The sequence below is a fragment of the Choloepus didactylus genome, chromosome 2 (genome assembly GCF_015220235.1).
Source record: "Choloepus didactylus isolate mChoDid1 chromosome 2, mChoDid1.pri, whole genome shotgun sequence".
Lineage (NCBI taxonomy): Eukaryota > Metazoa > Chordata > Mammalia > Pilosa > Megalonychidae > Choloepus > Choloepus didactylus.
Genome location: NC_051308.1, coordinates 245,799,425 through 245,820,884, shown reverse-complemented (window position 1 = coordinate 245,820,884; position 21,460 = coordinate 245,799,425). Strand labels below are relative to the sequence as shown.

The following is a 21,460-nucleotide window of genomic DNA, read 5'->3' as shown; positions in this document are numbered from 1 at the left end:
CCATTTTCCTTGGATTTACAGAGGGTTTGTTTGGGGGCTGGCCCCTGACTGTGCCTGGGGGAGGCTGAACTGGCACATCCGAGGCACAGAAGGAGCCTGGGGGTTTCAGAGAGGGCAGGGGGGGAGGGGGCCAGAGGAGAGGGAGGGGGCCAGAGGAAGGGGATGGGGTCGCAGGAAGGGGAGGGGGCTGCAGGAGGGGGGTCTGCTTGTGTGGGCCTTCATGGGTTGTGACTGGAGGTGAGTGTGGTCCTGAGTTAACTGGATGCTGTGGAAAGGGCACCAGAGTGGGGGGACCTGACCTGCACCCCAGAAAGACCCTGCTGGCTGCAGGGGGGCTTGGACCACTGCCAGACGCTGTGGGGGCAGAGGGGCCAGGAGGAGCAGCTGGGCGGGGAGGTGGGGGCACGGCGGGGCCCGTGGTGGGTGGTGGGACGCAGTGGGGCGGCTTCTGATGGTGACTTTGGGTTCGGGGAAGCCCGGGGCTGAGGGACTGCACCCAGGTTCCGTTGGGGGCCTCCTAGACGGGGGCTCTGCCAACTGGGGAGATGAGATGCCTGGAGGTGCTTGGTCCAGAAAGCGAGTAGTGCTGGGGGGCAGGAGGGGGAGCAGCCGCTTGGATGCTCAGGGCAGGGGCGCGGTGGGCAGGGAGCTTGGGGCGGCCAGCGGGGAGGGGGTATTTAAGGCAGGGCTGGGTGGGCACTGGGGGGGCGGGAAGATTAGCCCAAGGGAGAGCTGAGCCCCGAGTGCCCCAGCGTCGGAGGGGGCAGAGTGGGAGGAAGAGGACGAGCAAGAGCCTCAGACTCCAGGAGAAGGGGGTGCAGGAGGAGGGTGGCCGCCTGGGGGACACTGCCCATGGGTGCGATATGGGGGACTGCAGGGGAGGCCTTGCAGGAGGAGCTCCGGCCGCTCGGAGAGCACAGAGCCGACCCAGAGCAGGCCAATGGGGAGCAGGGCTTGGGGGGTGGCATGTAGCCCCTTCCCAGGCGTCGGGCCCTGAGGGGGGGCTGAGAAAGAGCAGGCAGCTGCTCAAGACAGGAGGCTGCAGGGGTATTTGGGGGGACGGAGACCCCTCATCACCCCCACTCACCAGGGCTCGTTGTGCTGGGCACACCCACGCTACTTCCTCGGGCTTCTCCCCGGTTTCTCCTCCCCCTGGACCCCAGGCACCCCGTCGGCCTCCCCTCTGGGTGTCCAGCGGGATCTTAAACTGAACAGACCCAGACGGGGCCTCCGCAGGGCAATGAGCTGCATCTCAGCTGACGGAAACCAGCCTTCCGTCTCCTGAGGCTCGAGGACACCCCCTTCCTGCAGCACCTCAAATCTGTTTATTAGGGCCCCTGCCAGCGCGGCCCCCAAATACACCCAGTGTCCCAGCAATCCCACCTGCACCCACCTCCTCACAGAGGGCTATTTAAGGAGCCGCACCCCGTGACTCCCTGTGTTGCCTCTTTGTGGCCTTCATTGCACTTGTCACAGGCCAAATGCTCCTCTGTGTTCCTGTCCTCTGTCTTCCCAGTGAAATGTGCGTTCCAGGAGGCAGTGATCCTGCTGACTGGTCCCCTCGGAGAACTCAGCATCCGGCACAGGGTCTGGTGCAGGCCTGGTTAGCATGTGCACAACGGAGAGGTCCATAAACAGACACGGACAGATGGATGCGTTAATAGAATAGTGGATGGATGGATGGGTAAATGAATGGGTGATGGACAGACTGATGGATGTGGATGGATGAATGGATTAGTGGACAGATACGTGGTGGATGGATGGATGTACAGATGAATGGATGGGTGAATGGATGGATGGTGGGTGGTCAGATAGATGGATTGACAGATGGCTGGATTAGTGAATGGATAGACGATGAGTAGATGGATGGACAGATGGATGATGAGTGAATGGATGGATGGTGGATAGGTGGATAGATGGGTGAATGTATGGGTGGGTGGGTGAATGGATGGATGAATGGTGGACAGATAGATTAATGGATGAATGGACAGATGGATGGGTATATGGTGAATAGATGAATTAATGGATGGATGGATGGGTGGATGGGTAAATGGTGGACAAATAAATGGATAAATAGTGGATGGATGGATGGATGACAGGTAAATGGATGGATGGTGAATGGATAGGGTGATGAATGGATGGATGGATGGGTGATTGACGGATGGATAGTGGGTGGATAGACAGATGGATGACAGGTGAATGAATAGATGGTGAATGGATAAACAGATGTATAAACGGATGGATGGATTAGTAGATGGACGGATGGTGGATGGATAATGGGTAAATGAATGTGGATAGTGGATGGGTGGATGGATGGATGGATGGATAGATGGTGAATAGATGGATTAATGGATGGATGGATGGGTGGATGGGTAAATGGTGGACAAATAAATGGATGAATAGTGGATGGATAGATGGATGGATGACAGGTGAATGGATGGATGGTGAATGGATAGGGTGATGGATAGATGAATTAATGGATGGATGGATGAGTGGATTGGTAAATGGTGGACAAATAAATGGATGAATAGTGGATGGATGGATGGATGACAGGTGAATGAATGGATGGTGAATGGATAGGGTGATGGATGGATGGATGGATGGGTGGTTGACAGAAGGATGGATAGTGGGTGGATAGACAGATGGATGACAGGTGAATGAATAGATGGTGAATGGATAGACAGATGGATAAATGGATGGATGGATTAGTAGATGGATGGATGATGGATGGATAATGAGTAAATGAATGTGGATAGTGGATGGGTGGATGGATGGATGGATGGATAGATGATGAATAGATGGATTAATGGATGGGTGGATGGGTAAATGGTGGACAAATAAATGGATGAATAGTGGATGGATAGATGGATGGATGACAGGTGAATGGATGGATGGTGAATGGATAGGGTGATGGATGGATGGATGGATGGGTGGTTGACAGAAGGATGGATAGTGGGTGGATAGACGGATGACAGGTAAATGAATAGATGGTGAATGGATAGACAGATGGATAAATGGGTGGATGGATTAGTAGATGGATGGATGGTGGATGGATAATGGGTAAATGAGTGTGGATAGTGGATGGGTGGATGGATGGATGGATGGATGGATGGATGGATAGAGGGTGAATAGATGGATTAATGAATTGACGGATGGGTGGGTGGTGAACAGGTGGATGGATACTGGGTAGATAGATGGATGACAGATGAATGGATTGTTGGTGAATGGATAGAAGATGAATGGATGGATTAGTGGATGGAAGACGGTAGATGGATGGGTGGATGGATGGATAGATGGTGACTAGATGTATTAATGGATGGATGGATGGGTGGATGGATGGGTCGACAGGGCAGGGGAGTGTACATGCCTGTGTATTGGATGTCAAGGTTGGCACCTGATGAGGGGCAGCAGGCAATGAGGTGGGAGGGCTAACTGCCAGCTGGTGGTGCTCAGAGAGAGAGAGGATCGCCACTCCCGAGCCCCGGGAACTACACCTTCTCCCCACGACCAGTCACAGAGTGTCCCCGCCTTTGTTTCAAGTTCCTAGCATCCTTCTTCAGGTGGCTCAGCGAAGTCCGTGTGTCCCGAGCCTCCTGCCTCTCCAGGAGCTCAGCTGCAAGGCCTCTGGGAGCCTGTGCGGGTGCTCTGGGGTCCAGGCCGTGCGCCTGCGTGCCCACCCACTGCCCGTGCCCGTCCCCAGCAGTGAGCTGTCTGCAGCTGGAGGTGCTGGCAGCCCCGGGCCTCGTGGTCCTGCAGACACACGTCTCGGCAGCCAAGTGGGGTTTCTGGGGGCACGTTTCCCCGGCGTGAGGTGTGGAAAGTTCCACTCGGCCCGGTGAGATTGGGCAAGGCCTTGACTCAGCCGGGGGTGAAAGGAGAGGGTGTTGTGTGCATATTTGCAGGAGGAGAGGGAGCCTCTTCCCCCGAGCACAAGTCGAATCTTGTTGGCATTTCCATCGCTTTAATCACAGACTCCGGGAGATGCTTTGGGAAGCACCAGCGGGATGGAGGTCTCACCCCGAGTGGGATGGGTTATCTCCAGACCTAAGCCAGACAGCGTGTCAGTCACTCACCTTGGGGTGAGGTTGGAACCCCAAGTTCAGACATGCCTCGGAGAGATCAGGGAGCTTGAAGCGTTTCCAACTTTAAAAAACAAAAAGTCTGCTCTCGGCCTCCTCGGGGAGCCCGAGGACTCCAGCTCCCTCTCCCACGAGGGCCGAGGATGGAGTGAGCCCCTGGCTGACCCCCCGCCCGAGGCCAGACCCGGGACCCCAAACACCCTGCCTCTGTGAATGATCTCCGAGGGCCTGCCCCACGCCCTGCGGTAGCTAACGGGGTGGGGGACAGACACGCGTCTCTGCCAGCTGCTCAGAGCCCCTATTCCAGGACAGGGAGCAGACTCAGCAAGGAAAAACTTGGGGTGCCTGCGGCCAGGTGGCGACCATACCCAGGAGGAAAAGCGGAGCAGGGCGGGGGTGCTGGGGGGCCGGGGGGGAGCCTTTTCCCGGGACCTGGTGTGTGGGGAGGAGGGAAGAGAGTCCAGCGACGATCTGGGGTGGGGGGTGGGGGGTGCCCAGGCAGAGGGCCCAGTGGCATGGGTGCTCAGTGTCAGAAGCGTCCTGCCTCGCCAGGAGGGCTGTGCCCGCCAGGAGCCCCGGCCCCGGGTCAGAGGCTCTCCCGGCAGGGCCGGCTCCGTGGGGGTTTCTTCTCCCTGGACAGCTGGGATCCTAGAATCCCTCCTCCTCCAAGACGGGGGGTGCAGAGGTGGCTGGGAGACAGCCCTTCGGGGGGCTGCTGTCACCACCCCAGGGGGCAGGAATTCCACCTTCTGCATCTCTGTGTCCCACGAGCAGGGGACAAACGGACGCTTCCTGCATCGGCGTGTGCCCAGCGTTTCCCGGCTGCCCCTGCCAGGCTCGGCGCAGGGACGGGCTGAGACGCCCCCCCCTCCAGGCCCCTCCCCAGACAGGTGGATGCTGAAACCAGGGGGCCTTGGGGGCGATGGCCAGTCGTTCTGCTGGCAGGTTTCTCTGTTGGCGTTTCCACCAGGAAGGCAGGTTTCATTTTGGAGGGTGCTGTGCATGGCACTGGGGGCACCTCTGTTTGCCATGCGCTTGTGCTGCTGTAAACCCCCCTCTGCTCTTGCTTCTGCCGCCTGTTTCGGGATCCCGGCGTCTGCTCGGGGGGCCCTGGATGCAGGGAAGAGAGAGGGGCAGAGCAGGAGGGATTCCAGACACAGACTTTAAAAAATAATTCGTTTCCGCCTGCTTCCAAAAAACCATTTGAGATGTTCGCAAATTTAAAATACGCTTGTACGCAAAATCTAGCTTACCACGAGAGTGAACGCTGCGTGGGGTGGTGGCAAGGGGCCGGCCCGAGATGACCGGGTTTCCGCAGCTGAGCCCTGGGTCCCGCGGCGCCGGCTGGCTGCTCGGGTGGTGGTCCCCGAGGGGTGGGGGCAGGAGGGGAGGGAGCGGGAGACGCCCCCATCCCCACAGTGTCCGCCGGCAGTCATACAACCCCTGGCCCGGGGCTCCGGTGACAGGGACAGTGGTCAGCAGACATTGTAGCTGCTTCCTCCGGGGGCTCCTGAAGGGCCACCGGGGCCCAGTCCTGCCTCTGACTCCTAAGAGGGGGTGTGGAGGACGTGCATGGGTTTGGGGGTCCATTTACATACAACCTAGAGCCCCTGCACATCAGCTCCGTGCCGGGTGCCGGGGGCACGGGGAGGGAGACAGAGCCCAATGCCCGCCCTGAGGGGCTGATGCCCAGGCCACTGGAGGGCAAGGCCCACCCGAGCCTCTCCCCCTCCCGGGCCTGGCGCCTCTTCCCTGTGTGCGTGGAGGGACAGCTGCCCTGGGTCCCCGTCCCTGCTCTGCGGTGCGACCAGCCCGGCCTCCGTTTCTCACCTGGGGGCGGGAGCTGTGAGCCCACCTGGAGGGTCTGTGGGCACACGGCACAGTGTCGAGCCAGGCTGGCCCCTGGACGAGGGCCCCCTGCAACGGGAAGCTGATGGTGACTGTTTCTGGGCCCTCCTGGCCCCCACAAGCGTCCCAGCAGGTGCGGGGGGCTGGCCTGTCCTCTCTGAGGCTGAGGCTCTCCCTGCCCCATCCTGGGGGGCCCATCTGTCCCTCTCCCCACCCCGGTAAGGACCCAGGAGGTTGTACCTTCCTTGCAGAGGGGTCTGGCTCCGAGGATGCTACAGTGGGATAGTGGGGTGCCCAGAAGGGCCCCCCATTGCAGATGGGTAGCCCCAGGCTGCCCCCTGACCCCTCTTGGGACCCCCCAACCCCCCACAAGGGGCCACCCACCTTGACTGGGAGAGGATACCCGGGGCCCCGACTGGGTGCTAAACACCCATGTGGGCCCCAAAGCCCCCCCGCTTCACAGCTGGGACCCCAGGATTCGCCCGGTCACAGACGGAGTGGGAGGAGGCTGAGCTGGGGCCCCTGCCACCCGGACAGCCCCCTCCAGCACTTCCTGCAGCCCCCTCGCCCCGCGCCCGTGCCTGAACCCCGGCTGCCTCCGAGGGCTCTAGGCTGGGATGTGCCCCAGGGGCCCCCGTGGGGTGATGGGGTGACCGCAGGCTGAGGCTGCCAGCCAGTGACCCTCCTGTGCCCACTGCCCCCACCCCTTCCTCCTTTCTCGGGTCTGGGGCAGATCTCGGGGTCCAGGGTGAGGCTGTGGTCAGAGCAGCCTCATCCGGCTCTTGCTTGGGGTCTTGCCAGCTGGGGGGCCTTGGGGAGTCTTGGAGCCCTTGAGGCTCAGTTTCCTAGTGTGAGATTGAGAGAAGTCCCCGTGTCACCTGCTTAGCCCCAGGCCAGGCCTTCAGGAAATGCCCAGCGGGCAGCACTGGGTGTGCTGGAATCAGTGTCATTGGCGATTTCTCTAGGAAGCCCGAGAGTGTCCTCTCCTGCCTGGCTCCTGCCTGGCCCGGGGTGGGCAGGGGTCCCTGTCGATGGGCTGGGGGCCCCTCCCGAAGCTGGTCACACCCAAGCCCCGTGATCAGCACCTGGACGTGCCCAGTCAGCTTTCGAGGGCCTTGCTGTGGCTGCTTCTCAGAGGCAGGACCTCATTCAACCACCCGGCCCGGGGCTGGGGTCCGCTGATGTCCATGTGCTCCCAGAGGCCACTTCCCTCCCAGTCGGTGTCCTGGCTGGAGCAACGTGGGTCTGGGGGACCCCGCAAGGGGCGTCATCATTCAGTCGTCCTCTCCTCCACCCCCACCCACCAGGAGCTGGCTTGGGGACACTGCCATGTCCCCTTCTGACCGGCCGTCCCCAGCCCCAACCACGGGGCAGGTGGTGGAGGGAGGCGTCCCCGGCGGACCAGGCCCCCTGGGGCCCCACCCCGAAGCCCCGGACCCCGGAGGCCAGGCCTGACCTGCTCGGCGCTGGACGGGGGGGACACCCGCTCCCAGGTCTCCCTTGCCCAGCCCACTGGCCCCCCGGCGGAGCAGCCGGATTTGCGTTTGCGGAGCAAATAGCTGAGGGGTGCAGGGGGCACAGGTGATCGTTCCCCGAGGCTGCCTGGTCCCGGAGAGGGAGCTGGGGGCTCTGGGGGTCTCGTCCACCCATCTCTGGTCACCTCTTGTGAGGGACACGCACTCCCCTGGCCCCGGCCGCCTCCCCGAGCTCCTGCCCCCCTCAGCGCACCCACGAGGCATCGGGGCCCCGGAGGCAGCCCCCCGCCGGCTCCCGGCCCCCGCCTGCTCGCGGCCGTCCGGGGTGGGGCCCAGGCACCCTGTGCACGCATGTAGACACACGCAGGCCGCCGCGGGCCAGGCGTGTCCCAATTAGCCCACTATCTTGAGAGTTCTTAATGGAAGCAAAACAAACCAAAAAAGCCCTGGTTTTGCCCAGGTTTCTCCCTGCTGCCAAGTGGGTCTTGCCCCGGCTCTCGGGGGCCCTTGGGTTCTGGGGGACCCTCCAGCGCTTCCGTGCGGATTGTGTGGGGCCACCGCTGCTGGACTGGCCTCTGTGCGAATGCAGGCCTCTCCCCGGCCTCGGCAGCTTGGTCCGAAGTGGGAGCCCCCTACCAGGCACGGGGGCCAGGGGGCTGGAAAGCTCGCTCGGGGGCAGAGTCCCCCAGCCCGGCAGGGGAAAGGGTGTCCCAGGGCCCTCGGGGGAGGCTGCGTGGCTGGAGGCGCCCGCACTTTCTGATCTGTGGGTTCCCAGTTGCACTCAAAGCGGCAGCCGCAGCAGAAGCAAAAGGACAAAGCATCTGCCTGCGCTCTGGGGCGTCCGACGGTCCCCCAGCCCAGAGACAGGGTGGGAGGGTGGGAGCGTCCTGGGGAAAGCAGGCACGGAAGCCTGGGGGAGGGCCTGGGGGGCTTCCAGGGCGCGGGGACCCCAGCGTTGCTGAGCCGGGCCTCTCAGGGAGGCCGGGGCACGGAGCAGAGCAAGGTGCACCCTGGAATCACTCGGACACCACTTGCCAGGGACCTGGGGGCACCTTTTCGCCCACAAGTGGACGAAGCCACAGGTTTCCGAGTTTGCTCAGTGCAGAGCAGATGTTCCTTCCGTGGCGTTAAAACTCCCGCGCGCGGGGCCGGCCTGCCAGGAGCCGCCCGGGCTCCCTCTGGCCTTGTTGCTGCTTGGCCCAGAGATGCTATCAGCCCTTCTGCTGGGGTTCAGTGACTAATTCCTTGGCACTTGCCTCAGGTCATTAAAGAATGTGGACAAGTTAAAATATGAAAAACACTGTCACGGGTCTGCAGCCGGCTGCTTCTAAGCCAGGGAGGCGCGGGCTGTTCCTGGCTGGGGGTTTCTGCAGGGATCGGGCTGTGTGCCCCACCTGTCCCCAGGCGGGGTCCCACCATCGAAAGGGCCAGGTGGCTGGAGAGGGCTCACTGCACCAGCCTCGGACCCGGGGCTTACCCAGGGCACTTGTCAGAGGCCAGGAGGGAGGCAGCCCAGGACCCCAACTGGCCATACAGCAGATCCTTCCAGAAAGGCCAGGAGTATGTAGTGGTGAGATGAGACCTTCAAGGCTCAGAGGGGGGGTGGTTCTTGCCCTTCCCAGGACCCACCAGAGTGTCTAGTGTACCTGGTCTTCAGTGGTGGCAGAGACAGGCTCTCAGCATCCTGGGGGTAGAAGGCAGGCTCACACCCAGACCTCATTCCCAGAGGACCCAACCTTATCGCCCATCACATCCTCTTCATCATCCATCCATCCATCCTTCCATCACCCACCATCCATCCATCATCCATCCATCCATCCATCAGCCATCAGCCATCCATCCATCTCCCCATCCATCCATCCCTCATCATCTATCCATCCATCCCCCATCATCCATCCATCCACCACCAATCATCCATCCATCCATCCATCATCCATCCATCCACCCTTCATCCATCAACCATCCATCATCCACTCATCAGCCATCATCCACACATCCGTACATCCATCATCTATCCATCCATCATCCCCCATCCATCCATCCCCCATCATCCATCCATCCCCCATCATCCATCCATCCATCCATCCATCATCCATCATCCGTCCATCCATCACCAATCATCCATCCATCCATCATCCATCCATCCACCTTTCATCCATCCATCAACCATCCATCATCCACTCATCAGCCATCATCCACCCATCCATCCATGTGTCCATCATCCATCCATCCGTCCATCCATCCATCCAGCTCATTCATCCAGCAAACCCCTAGAGTGGCCACACTGTAATGAGCAGCACGTTATGCCCCCCAAGAGAGCACTAACGATAGTAGCTGCAACTCCCTCATTGGCTCAGCGGACATCAATTAAATGTCTAGTCCAGCATCAACCAGTAAGACAGAATGTGAGCCACATGTCTAATTTCATGTTTTCTTGTAGTCACATTAAAAAAGCTTAAAAGAAATTCATTTAGTACTTTATTTTGTTTATCCCAAACTATGATCATTTCAACATGCCATCATTATGAGAATTACTAGTGAGATAGTTTGCATTCTTTTTTACTAAGCCCTTGGAATCTGGGATGCATCTCACCCCACAGCACATTGCAATTCCAACTGGACCCTTCAAGGATGGCCTATGGCCAGTGGCGGCTGCAGTGGACGGCGTGGGGATGTGTGGGGATGTGTTGGGGCCCTGTGGCACCAGGTCTGTCCTTGCAGGGCCCACCCTCCAGCCCAGGGGGGACAGAGAAACCTGAGGAAACTAACAATTCACCAAGGGTTGAGACAGGGCAGGCAGAAACCAGAGAAGGGCGGGTGGGCAGCAGCTCACCGGAGCATGGGGGCTGTGGAAAGGACTCCGGCTGCCCAGGGGCTGGGACACTCCCATGTTACCCCTTTAGTCCTCGTCAGCGCCACCTGCACAGTGCTGGTGAACCCCAACCTCAGGAGGAAGTAGGCTTGGCCTGAGGTGCAGCCGGCTTGGACCAGCCAGCAAACTCCAAAGCCCTCCGGGGCGGGCGCCCTGCTGTCCAGAGCGCAGAGGTCCAAGAGACCTGGCAAATCTAAGAGGGGGCCCTGCCAGCCCCATGTGGGCAGGCAGCTGCCCCTGTGACAGCCCAGAGCCAGGAGAGTGTCTGAGCGTCGTAGCAGTTGTGTGATGTTGGAGCGGCCCTGGTGACTTGCCTCACAGATACTCTTCTGGGGCGTGTGTGGGCGATTTGGACACGTGCAGACAAGCGGGCTTTTGTTTTAGATGCGTGCAGACAAGTTGCCTCTAGGCTCTCACCAATTTATTTAAGAGGGGTGGGGTGCACCCTCAGCCAGTGAGGAGGGCTGTGGGGGCCCCAATGAGACCAGGGCAAGGAGAGGGGCATGGGAGTATGGGGGAACAGGGCCTTAGTGGGGCCGGGGAGCTGGGCAGGGTGCACAGGGAGGGTCCCCCTGAGTCCCTCAGTTTATGGTGGGCTGTGGCTTGGAAGGTCCAAACAGGTCCTCAGAAGAGACCAAGGCAGGGAAGTTTTTGCCAACGTGCTCAAGGAGTCTGCCTGCCAGCAGCTTTGGCCAGGGACCCGTGCTGGGGACCCCCGAGCCAAGCCCGGCATGGCTGCCCCCAGGAACTACAGCACCCGCAGAAAGCTGCCTGCCTCCAGGTGACACAGCGGCCACCCACCTCCTCCCCAGCTCCCTCGGTCAGTCCTGCACTGAGCTACCTCCACACGGGGCACCTGCAGGAGAGGCTGCTCCCTCTCCACTCGCCTGCTGTCTGACTGCCCATCAGCTGCACCACTGACCGCGGGTCCTGGACAGCTGGACCCCCAGGTGTGGGCTCTTGTGATGGACACACGGACAGGCCGGTGTGACTGGTCCCTGGCAGCGCACAGACGGGCCAAGCTGAAGGGGCTTGGGCGGTTAAGGCCAGCCCCTCGCTTGGTGGTGAACAAGGCCGAGGAGCGGGAAAGCGGCTGGACCTGCCCCCTGCACCGCTGCGTAGTGTGGCTGCACGAGGCAGGAATGTACTTTGTTGGCTTCTCCATTTGCAGGACGAGGCTGGGGTACAGGGCGGGGTTCTGTGCACTCTCTGAGGAGGGGGTACAGGGTGCAGAGGCCCCAGCGGCCCCCACCCTTGGGACTCCAGATGCTTTGCCTGCTTGCTGGGTGCCCCCCACCCCCGTCACCACCTCCATCCATCCCCGGGGTCCTCGGGCTCGGCGCCCCTGACGGCTCCTCTTCTATGTTGTCGGCTGGAGTGGGGGGAGCCAGACCACCTGGGTCCCGAGCCAGCTGCTCACTGGATTGTGCCTCAGTTTCCTCATCTGTCAGAAGGGAGTCCTGGGGCGCCCACCCCAGGGCAGTGGGGAGGATTGGGTGAGTTTGTGGTGTTCACCCTGCTGGTCCCCGCACAGAGAAGGAGCCACTGCAGCGCTTGCAATCAGAGGTGGATGTCTGGGCACTGCCTGCTATTTCGTATCACCCCAAAACCCACAAAACCACCTCCCCCTTGAAGCCTCCAGATCCAGAAGGAGGGTCCTCCCGGCTGGCCCCCCAGGTGGGAGCTGCCTGCGGCTCACGGGCCAACACCCTCCCTAGGCTGAGCCCATCGGGCTCCCGTGGAGGCTGAGCCACCCAGGGCCCTGGGACCCCAGGGAGGGCGGCCCAGAGGGCACCCCCACAGCACTGCACAGCTCCAGCTTCAGAGCAGCTGCTCCACAGGTGCAGGGCCCTGGGGAGGGCCTGGGGGTGTGGGGTCCCTGCCTGGAGCCTCCCGCACCCCTGAGCGGCAGACTGACCCTGTGGAGATGGAGGGCCCCCAGCTCGACCATGGAGGCCCCTGGAAAGCTATTCTTTGGGCATCTGGGCACTGGATGGAAAATCAGGCTCAGCCACCGACATGCAGCCCCCACCCCGGGGCCCTTACCGGTCCCCCAGGACCCACCTGCAGGCTGCCCCAGGCCCTTCCCGGCACTGCCCGGCTCCCGGGGTCCCAGGGGCTATAACACGGGTGAGGAGGTCCAGGCAGGGGGAGCCCATGGAGGAGGCCCAGGGCTGGGGGCCTTGCCCCACCGGACGTGCCCCTCCAGGTGTGCAGGGATGTGTTTCCACGCTGTCAGCCACACAGTGGCTCCCCGGGAATCCTGGCACCTGGGGGGCCAAGGGGAGGGAGGTGAGGTGACTGTGTCAGTTTCTCCCGTGCAAGTAGTGGCCTGCCGGGAGGGGGGGCCCGGGAGCTCCCGGGGTGCCTGGCCCTTTAAGGCTCCTGTAACAGGACACCTCCCGGACGGGCCGGGCCGGGCTCCCGCTCTCCAGCCTCACTGTGTGTCTCTCCCGTCCCTCCTCCCCATCCCTCCTCCCCGCCCGCGCCAGCCCCAGTTCAATCTGCTTAGCAGCACCATGGAGCAAATGAGTGGCCGCGCGGCCTCGGCCAGCCCCTACACCCCGGAGCACGGCGCCAGCGTGCCCAGCCACTCGCCCTACGCCCAGCCCAGCTCCACCTTCGACGCCATGTCGCCCGCGCCCACCATCCCGTCCAACGCCGACTACCCCGGCCCCCACCACTTCGAGGTCACCTTCCAGCAGTCGAGCACGGCCAAGTCCGCCACCTGGACGGTGAGTGGCCCCCGCGGCCTGGACGGGGAGTGGGCACGGCGGGCCGGGGTGGGAGGCAGGTTGCGGGGCCGGGCGGCCGGGGCGGGTCCAGCCCTCGGATGGACGCGGGTCGGAGCTGGCCAGCCTCCCGCAGGCTCCCGGGATGCACGCGGCTCCACCGGGAGGGCCCCGGGCCGGGCAGAGCGGGGCTGTCCCTCTGCACGCCGACCCCCACGACCCTCCAAGTGGGACCCCCTGTTGCCCAGTGTGGGTGGGGGTCTCTGTTCCGGGTGGGCAGGAGGCACGGGCTCCGATGGCCGTGAGCGGACGTCCGTGACATCCACGTGTGGGGAGCGGGCGTGCGGCTGAGCGCCTTGCCTGTGCGTTAACTCTTTAAAGTGGGCTTTAGCCCCCAAGGGGGGTCCATCCTCACGCCCATTTCCCAGGCGAGGGGGTGAGGCGGGGGAGGGAAGGTGGGCTCCCTAAGGCATGGGGACACTAAGTGGGGCCCCTGGGTGGGGAAGCCAATGTCTCTGCATCTGAGCTCCTGACCGCCGTGGCCAGGAGAGGAAGGGGCTGCCAGGCCTGCCGGGCGGGGTGGGGGCTGCGGGCACCCGAGACACCTGCCCCCGAGGGTGGGGCTCGCAGGGGCTTGGGCGGGACAGGTAACCCCCAGGTCCCTGCCCTGACCGCTGGCAGGTCCAGGCCTTATAGCTGCGGCGCATCCCCCATGAGGCCCCACCTCCCCGCCAGATCACCCCCCTCCAGCTGAGGGCTCGCCCCCACCCCCAGCGCCCCTAGAAGCAGGTTCCCGGAGCAGAGTCCACGGCGGCGGGCAGGAGGCTGAGCGGCACGGCGGGGTCACTGGGCAGGTGGCTGCCGCATCTCTGTCACTTCCAAACTGGTCCCCGGGTCCCAGCCCGGTGGTGGAGCCACAGGGGCCTGGGTGAGGCTCGGCAGGGGGCCGGAGACCGCCCTGCACACGGCTCTGTGGTCCCCGTCCCCCACCTTCCTGGCTCTGGCTCCGGCTGCCCTCGCTGGGGTCATCAGGCTGAGCCCGGGCCCTGGGGAGACTGAGGGCTGGGGAGAGGGGACGCCGGGCTCCGCGGGGGAGCAGCCCCTCGCCTCTGAGCCTTGTGGTCCTCACCCGTAAATTATTTGCAAATTTTTACTCCATCACTTGTCCCGTGAAAGTGATGGCGAACTGAGATCAGGCCTGTCACCTCGTGCATCTTTATTATTATTACTGTGTGGGGGTGCGGCGAAGGGTCGTTACTGCCCCCGGCCCCCAGGAGGGCCCGAGGGTGTCCAGCAGCAGCTGCCACCACAGGACGTTCTCTCGGGGACTCTGCTGCCTGGGTTAGGGGGCGGGCTGGGTCAGGAAGCCCCGCAGTGTCCCCACACTTGCACGCCCCTGGCAGCGGGAGGCTCATGACCTCTCCTTTCCACTTTCTTGCTTGTTCTTGTCGGGCCCTCTCCAAGGAGGGTCCCCAGTCCCCTGCATTGACACACGTCCCCTGGGCCTGAGTCGTCCAATGGTTTCTGGAGCAGGACCTGGACTGGCTGGGGTCCCGCGTCCCTCCCTGCCATGTGGTTTAGGGCTGCTGTGGGGTCTCTGCAGTGTCCGGGGGGCTTGGAGGGCCTGTGGTGGGCTGAGCTGGTCCTCAGGGAGGGTTGGAGCTGCCGACTGTGCTGGCTGCCTCTCCCCACCCCCAGCCTGGGCACCCCTCGGCCCCACTGGCCGCTCTCCTCCGCCACCTCCCTGTCCAGGTGTGGGGGCGACGGGGTGGAGAGACAGGGGGTCTGGTCACTGCTGCCCTGGCCCTCTGTGGCCATGGGGTGGTCCGCCCAGGGCCGAGGCAGCCCACCCAGCCACGCCGGGGCAGGGAAGGCACGTCTGCGTCCCGGTGCGCGAGCAGCAGATGGCACCTCCCCACGTGGCCTGGCGCTCCCGCGGAGCCCAGCTGGGAGGGGGGCTGCTGCCCGAGCCCCCTGCCTGCTTCTATCAATGCAGGGGGCGGAGGTGGGGCCAACATTGAAAATGAGATTTTTGGCACCTCGGCTGCCTGGGAGCAGACCCCCGCCGGGCTCCCTTCCTGGCCCGGGCGCCCTCGCTGCTCAGGACGCGCTGCCCGCCGGCCTGCCGCTCTCGCGGGGCTGACTGTGCAGGCGCTGCCCAGACTCGCTGCCTGGGCCGCCACGCCGCCCTGCCCTCGGCCCCCACCACGCCAGCCGCTGGTAACCGATGGAGAATTCTTATTTTTCTCAAGTACAATTCCAACTTGACTGCTGCTTTTGTTCGGTTCCCTCTCAAGCAAAACTCTCTCACCGCCCCCCACGTGGCCACGGCTGTGAGGGGGTCCTCGGCCTCTGCCTGGCTCAACCCCCTGCCGGCGCCCCCCTTGCTGGCCCATCTGACCCCACCAGCTTCCTCGGACCTCAGATCTCACTCCCAGGCTCCTCGGCTGCAGGCTCCAGCCCATGGGCATGTTGTATGTGCAGACACGCACACATGCACACACACACCTGCATGAACAGGCACACTCAGATGCACACGTGTATACACACATGAACACAGGCCTGCACACATGCACGCACACACACACACCGGAGTAAACATGCACACACAGGTGCACGGGACACAGATGCACAGGCACACACGTGCACACACACACACATGTGCATACAAATGCACACACATGCATCCCTGGTCGCTGCCCAGGGTTCTGACGAATCCTCCCACAGCGGGTCAAGGAGGAGCTGTGCGCTTGGTGACGGAGCCAGAGGAGGGATTTCCGTTCGGCCGAGAGACTGTAGACCATGGGACCGGGGGTGGAAGAGGCTGCGGTCTGGCAGGCACAGCTGCTGCGCGGCCGGAGGGGGTGGCTCAGAGCTGCCTGCTGGGGTCTGTGTTCCAGATGCGCCTGGGGCCAGGGCCGCTGCCCGTTCCTGGCTGTAGAGGGGAGGGATGAGCTGCCCCAGATGCTCCCTGGCTCGGACCTGGGGCCCAGCGAGTGCCCCAGAAGTGCCATCAGTTGTGCTGGCCGAGGCTGGCCCCGTCTCGGGGTGCTGGGGACTGGGGGAGACTGACCACATAAAAGGTCAGAGGTACAGGTGAGGGCCTGGTGCCCATAGGGCACCCGCTGCTCAGCGGACAGATGGACGGACAGAGCTGGGCCAAGGATGAGGTTCGCCCCCGGATAACGCAGGAGTGGGTCACAGCAATGTCCTCTGCAAGGGCCTGGCCAACGGTTCCCCCCATGTTGGCCGTGAAGGAGCTGCCAGTGCCAGGGTCCCCTGGAGGGAGAGGAGGGCGGGAAGCACTTTGCCTTGCCGGGCACAGCAGTCTGGCACCGATGGGTGGCTGGACGCTGCCTGCCCAGCTCGGCCCCTCTCTGCCCCCAGGCTCTCCTGGGAAGGTGGGGGTGCCTCGGTTTTCAGAAGGTGTGGGGAGGTGGCTCCGAGGTCAGGTGGGCCTTTGTATGGCTGGAAGCCCCGGCTCAGACTGGCATCTGTGGGCACCTTGGGGCAGGCTGAGTGGCACTACCAACTGCCCACCAAGGCAGGTGAGGGCAAGGGAGTGGACAGGTGCGGGTGGCACACTTAGTGCCCAGGGACCCCACACAGGCAGCAGCCTGGACACAACCCGCGGCTGACCTCCAGCTGTGCTGCGTGTGTGTGTGTGTGCACGTGTGTGCGTGTAAGTCCCAGGGAGAGCGCCGCCTCCACGTGGCAGAGAGGCAGCCCCCCACTCTGGAGAAGCAAGGGGAGCACAGAGGCTCCACAGGGGGTTCCTGGGGAGAACAAGGCTGAGTCGATGCCAACGGACTCCAGAGAGAACTTTCCAGCCCCTCAGAGGTTTGCAAGCGGGAGAATAATAGCGGAGCTGTCCCAACATGACTGTGGTATCAATTGCGTTATCCTGAAAGTTTATGGAATGCATAAGTGGAATTAATACTTCTGCTGGCACCAAAAGCAATTATACGTATTTAAAGCCGAGGGAAGGGTGCGGGCGCTGTTTATTGTGGAGAAGAAACGGGGATTATTAAGGGGAAACAAGAACACTTAGGGAAAAATTGCAGCAATTGCTGGCATTGTGTGGAGCTGCGAGGCCGGGAGTCCCGGGGAGGGGATGGCGCTGCTGCAGCCTGGAACAGGCTTGGGGTCGGCTCCCGGGGCTCAGGGCCCGACAGCGGGGGTCCCCCAGCCACTCTGCATCCTCCCGAGTAGCTGTGGCCCCCGAGGAAGGCCTGGAGATGACCCCGAGACCCCCACTCCACGCCATCTGGGGTCTTTCAGGGGCCACAAGGGAGAACCCCCTGGGAGATTGGATTCCAGTGGGTGGGTTTGGGGCTGGGCAGGGCCATGGGCCTATCCACGTTTGAAGAACAGCCTAGTTCCTAGGCCTAGTTCCAACTGCAGATGGCTTTGCCCGTCTTTGGTCACGGAAGGCTAAGATGGCAGAGCCCGCAGGGTGAGCAGGCCACTGCTCGTCCCCCAGGACACATTACGAGTGCAGTCTCCCTGTGTCATGGGGGAAACTGAGGCTCAGAAGGGGCAGGACCCTGTCAGGGTGACCACTGGTGAAGGGCAGGCTGGTGAGTGCGCCGCGGCAGCTGACCCGTCCCGGATGCGGTGTGGGCACATCTCTGTTCCCAGGGACGGCATCCATCCTGGCCCCACCCTCCAGGCCCCCAGCGAGCTGTCCACTGCTGCTTGCTGTGGCAGATGGCGGCGAGGTAGCCTGGCCGTCTTCCCTGCACGCGTTGTATTGACAAGTGAAGACGCCTCAGGGACACTTCGTGACTAGACTGTCCCAGGGCTGGCCAGCCCCCATGCCTCCCCAGTGCCCGTCACAGGGCACACTGGCCCCGCCAGGCCGGCCACCCCCAGTCCTGACAGCCCTGCTTTACGAGTGGGGGGCAGAGGGCTCCTGCCCAGCCGAGCAGCTGGAGCCAGTGCTAAGGCCGAGGTGTGGCCAGGGCAGGCGTGAGCCGCGGTTCTGTGTCCAAGGTTCGTGGGGCCCGTCATCTCCCAGCCAGGGGTCAGTTGTGGGGAAATCTGCTTTGGGGTTCTCTGAGACCCCAAATGTGGACGCCAGCTCAAGGTTGAGGGATCCTCCAGTCACCCCAGAATCCCAGAGCTCCCCTGGCCAGGTTCTGCCGGCCAGCCCCTGCCCCTGGGTGGAGAAGTCCCTCGGCACGTCCAGGTGTTCGTCCATTTGTCCGAGGGCTCTCAGGAAGGGGATGGGGCAGAGAATTCCAGGGTGTCAGAGCCGGAGAGAAAAGCCCAGCGTCCCATTTACGTGAACAGCATGAGGCTGGGAGCAGGTGCCAGGTCGAGGCCGTGATGGGAGGGGTCGGATCGCTGCAGGGCAGAGAGGGCCCTTCTGAAAAGTTCTCGGCCCTCGAGGCTCCCACGAGGTATAGGCGAGAGGTTCCCTGGAGAGACCTAACGTGCAGCACGGCCCCTGGGACGCAGACCTGCGTGTGCGTGACCCGGGGTGGGCACCCCGTCTTCTGCCTCGGGGTCCCAGGTAGGACAGGCCTGGCGCGGTGCCTCCCGGGGCTCCAGGGGGGCGAGGCTGTGCAGCCCCCCAAGGCAGGGCTGGGCAGGTGCCGCTGGTGCTCTGGGGCCGGCGCTCCCCAAAGGGTGGATCAAACATTCAGACATCAAAACTGTCCCTGCCCCGGGCACATCACAGAGCACGTACAGAGTTCCGTGGAGGCTGAGATTCCTGCCAAGCGTTTCCTGAAAAGCTGAAAGGTGACCATCCCCCAGGGCGTCCCCTCGCTGGCCGATGTCCCCGCCACTTAGAGAAACCAGTGGCTCCTCCCCTGTGGCCTGGGGCTGAGTTTGTTTGAGGCGAAGGGACGGAGCTCCTGAGTCCTCTGCCAGCAGAGTCTGAAGAGCAGCCCTGAACTCACCTGCAGCTTCCAGGGCACGAGACGCAGGGCGGGGAGGGCGCCATCGGCAGGGCCCAGGACGCACGTCCACCCAGCGGCTCCCTCCACCCCCAGCCCCCGACGTCCTCCCCAGGCAGCTGCTGGAGGAAGGACCCGGCCTCTCTGAGCCCTGCCCACCCCAGGCCTGACTCTGTGCCCCAAAGGGCAGCCGTCGTTGGTGGGAAGCCTCAGGATGGCCCAACCAGGCCAGGCTGCCCAGAAAGCGTCCGTTCATCTGGCTTCTTGAGGCTGTGAGCCAAGCCGGGCGAGGGACGTGGGGTTCCTGCCCGTGGTGAGCTAGGCCAGGCCGGCGGCCAGCCTCTGCCCCCTGCCCCCGGTGTCCGGTGGTTTCCTGTCGCTGGGTGCCCGCTGAGTCCTGTGCAGAGCCTCCGTCCACGAGGCCAGGGCAGAAGCCAGCCGGGGGTGCCCATTGCAGGCTCCGTCTCCAGCTGGCAGGCTCTGAGGCCGAGTTCATGGACAGAGGGAGCCGGGTGTGGACACTGCCGGAGGCGGAGGGCGAGGGTGGAGCTGGGACTGGTGTCCTCGGAGCAGGGTGCAGAGCTGCAGGGGGGTCTTAGGGCTCCCTGCGAGCCCAGCCCCATCTCCAAGGACTCCCCACCCCGAGACCCCTCCTCAGGGTCTAGCGAAGGCCAGGCGGGTGCCCGGTCACACCGCTCAGCACCTGAGGGAGCCAGGAGTTTTCCACCTCCCTGCTGGGGTGGGGGAGCCCTGGATCAGAGCCTCCCTGGGCACGTTCCACGGCTTGTCCCCCTGAATCCGACAGTGTCCCTTCAAGGCACATCCTGAGACCCGGGCTCGTCACAGCATTTCAGCAGGAAAGTGGAGGGAGGACCCCAGCCAGACAGGCTGACCCCGGCCAGCCCATGGGAGACCCCCCACCCTGGGCTCTGCTGTCAGGGGAGACACCCCCAGCAGGTCTGGGGCAGGCCAGGCCCACCCTGTTGGCCCTTGCCCCCAGAGGGAAGGGGCGTGTGCCACATGTCACAGCTCAGTTTCATCCCCGAGCACCTCCCGAGCCACGGTCTCCCTGGGGCCCGAAGGTGCTTCGGGCCAGGCTGGCCCTGGGCCCAATTGAGCCTGAGGCCGAGGAGGGCGAGGGCTGTGGAGCCAGGAGCTGGCAGCCCTGGGGGAATGCTGGTGCCCAGCGCCCAGCAGGTGGCTGTGGGAAGCCAGGGTTCAGGGTTGCTGAAACAGGGTGCATTGCCTGACCCCCTTGGGCACCCTGGGGTGAAGGTCATGTGTGATCCCAGCACAGAGCAGGGTCAGCAATGGTGGCCATGAGAACGGGCCTGGGAGCCTTGTCCTAGGGCTCACTGTGTCCCTGAGCCTCGACCCCAGCAGGGCAGCCCCTTGGCCGAGCGCTGCCCCCCACTTTCCCTGGACCCACCAGGACCCCTCTCCTCCTCTCCTCCGGTCCTCTGGTCCCCACTGGCCTCAGCCCTGGACCCGACACCCTGCTGCCTTCCCCCGCACGGCAGGATGTGTCCCCGTTGGCTCTGCCCGCTCCAGGGGAGCACCCGCTTCCCATCCCCACGGGAGGTGGCCCTGCGTCCTGCAGCCAGGCCTGGGCCAAGAGGGAGACAGCCCAGGAGTCTGCAGACTGGGGTCTCCTGGCTATGGGGCCGTGGCTGGGGGAAGCACTCGCTGTCCCCCGGTGTGGGGAGCTTCCAGGCTCCTGCACGGCTCCCCCTGCCCGGCTGCGTGGGGGTCAGCAGACGCCTCTGTCTCCCACAGCCGGGAGCCCCCTTTCATGGAGCACTGGGCAGGGCTGGGCTGGCTGTGGCCTGCGGGCACCCAGGAGGCCCCTGGCACGTGGCCCCTCACTGCCCTCTGACCCTGCCAGCTCCGGCTGGACGCTGTTCTGGGAGAGGCTGGGGCACTGTGGCCAGGCGCCCCACCCCCAGCTCCCACCACCCCCCTGGACTGGCGGCTTCCCTGGGAGGGGACCAGGCCTCCCAAGGCGTCAGTGGGGCCCACCCCATACCCTCATAGCTGTGCTGGACGAAGTCACAAGTGTGTGGCTGGGAAAGGGTCAGTCAGGAAGACAGGCCCCAGCGAGGGGCTGCGCCGCTGGGGTGACCCCTCCTCACCTGGAGGGAGAGAGGGAGGGGCTCCGGGGGGCTGGAAACTGGGGACCAGGACCTGGGCTCCTTGCGTAAGTTTCAGGGTGTTGGGTTGTGAACCCCCCAAATTCCGTGCCAGCACCGGCAACTCTGCTAGGGGGACAGAGGGGGTCTGTGACCTCAGGGGGCAGTCCTCAAAGGGGTCTGTAGCCCCAAACAGGAGAGAATCGTGGCTTTAGACACAGTCACATGCAGAAAGTGGGTAAAAGCGGGCTATGAAAAAAATCATTTAAAACCCAAAAGTCCCCACTGCAGGCCACGTCTCCCAGAATCTGTTGTAACAGATTCACCCAAGCTGGTTAACGGTATTTGCGGTTTGCAAGATGCTACATGTCCCGGGAAAATGACAGACAAGTTATTATCACCTCCCCGCTGTCCTCCTG

At 63.3% G+C, this 21,460-nt stretch overlaps 1 protein-coding gene across 1 annotated transcript in view; it reads left to right on the top strand.

Annotated features, from left to right (window-relative positions):
• TP73 (tumor protein p73) overlaps positions 1–21,460 on the top strand; it is a 60,913-nt gene that overhangs the window by 26,773 nt on the left and 12,680 nt on the right. The window contains exon 4 of the mRNA XM_037828704.1: positions 12,767–13,009. Coding sequence (XP_037684632.1) covers positions 12,767–13,009 — 243 coding nt within the window. The remainder of the gene's footprint in view (positions 1–12,766; positions 13,010–21,460) is intronic.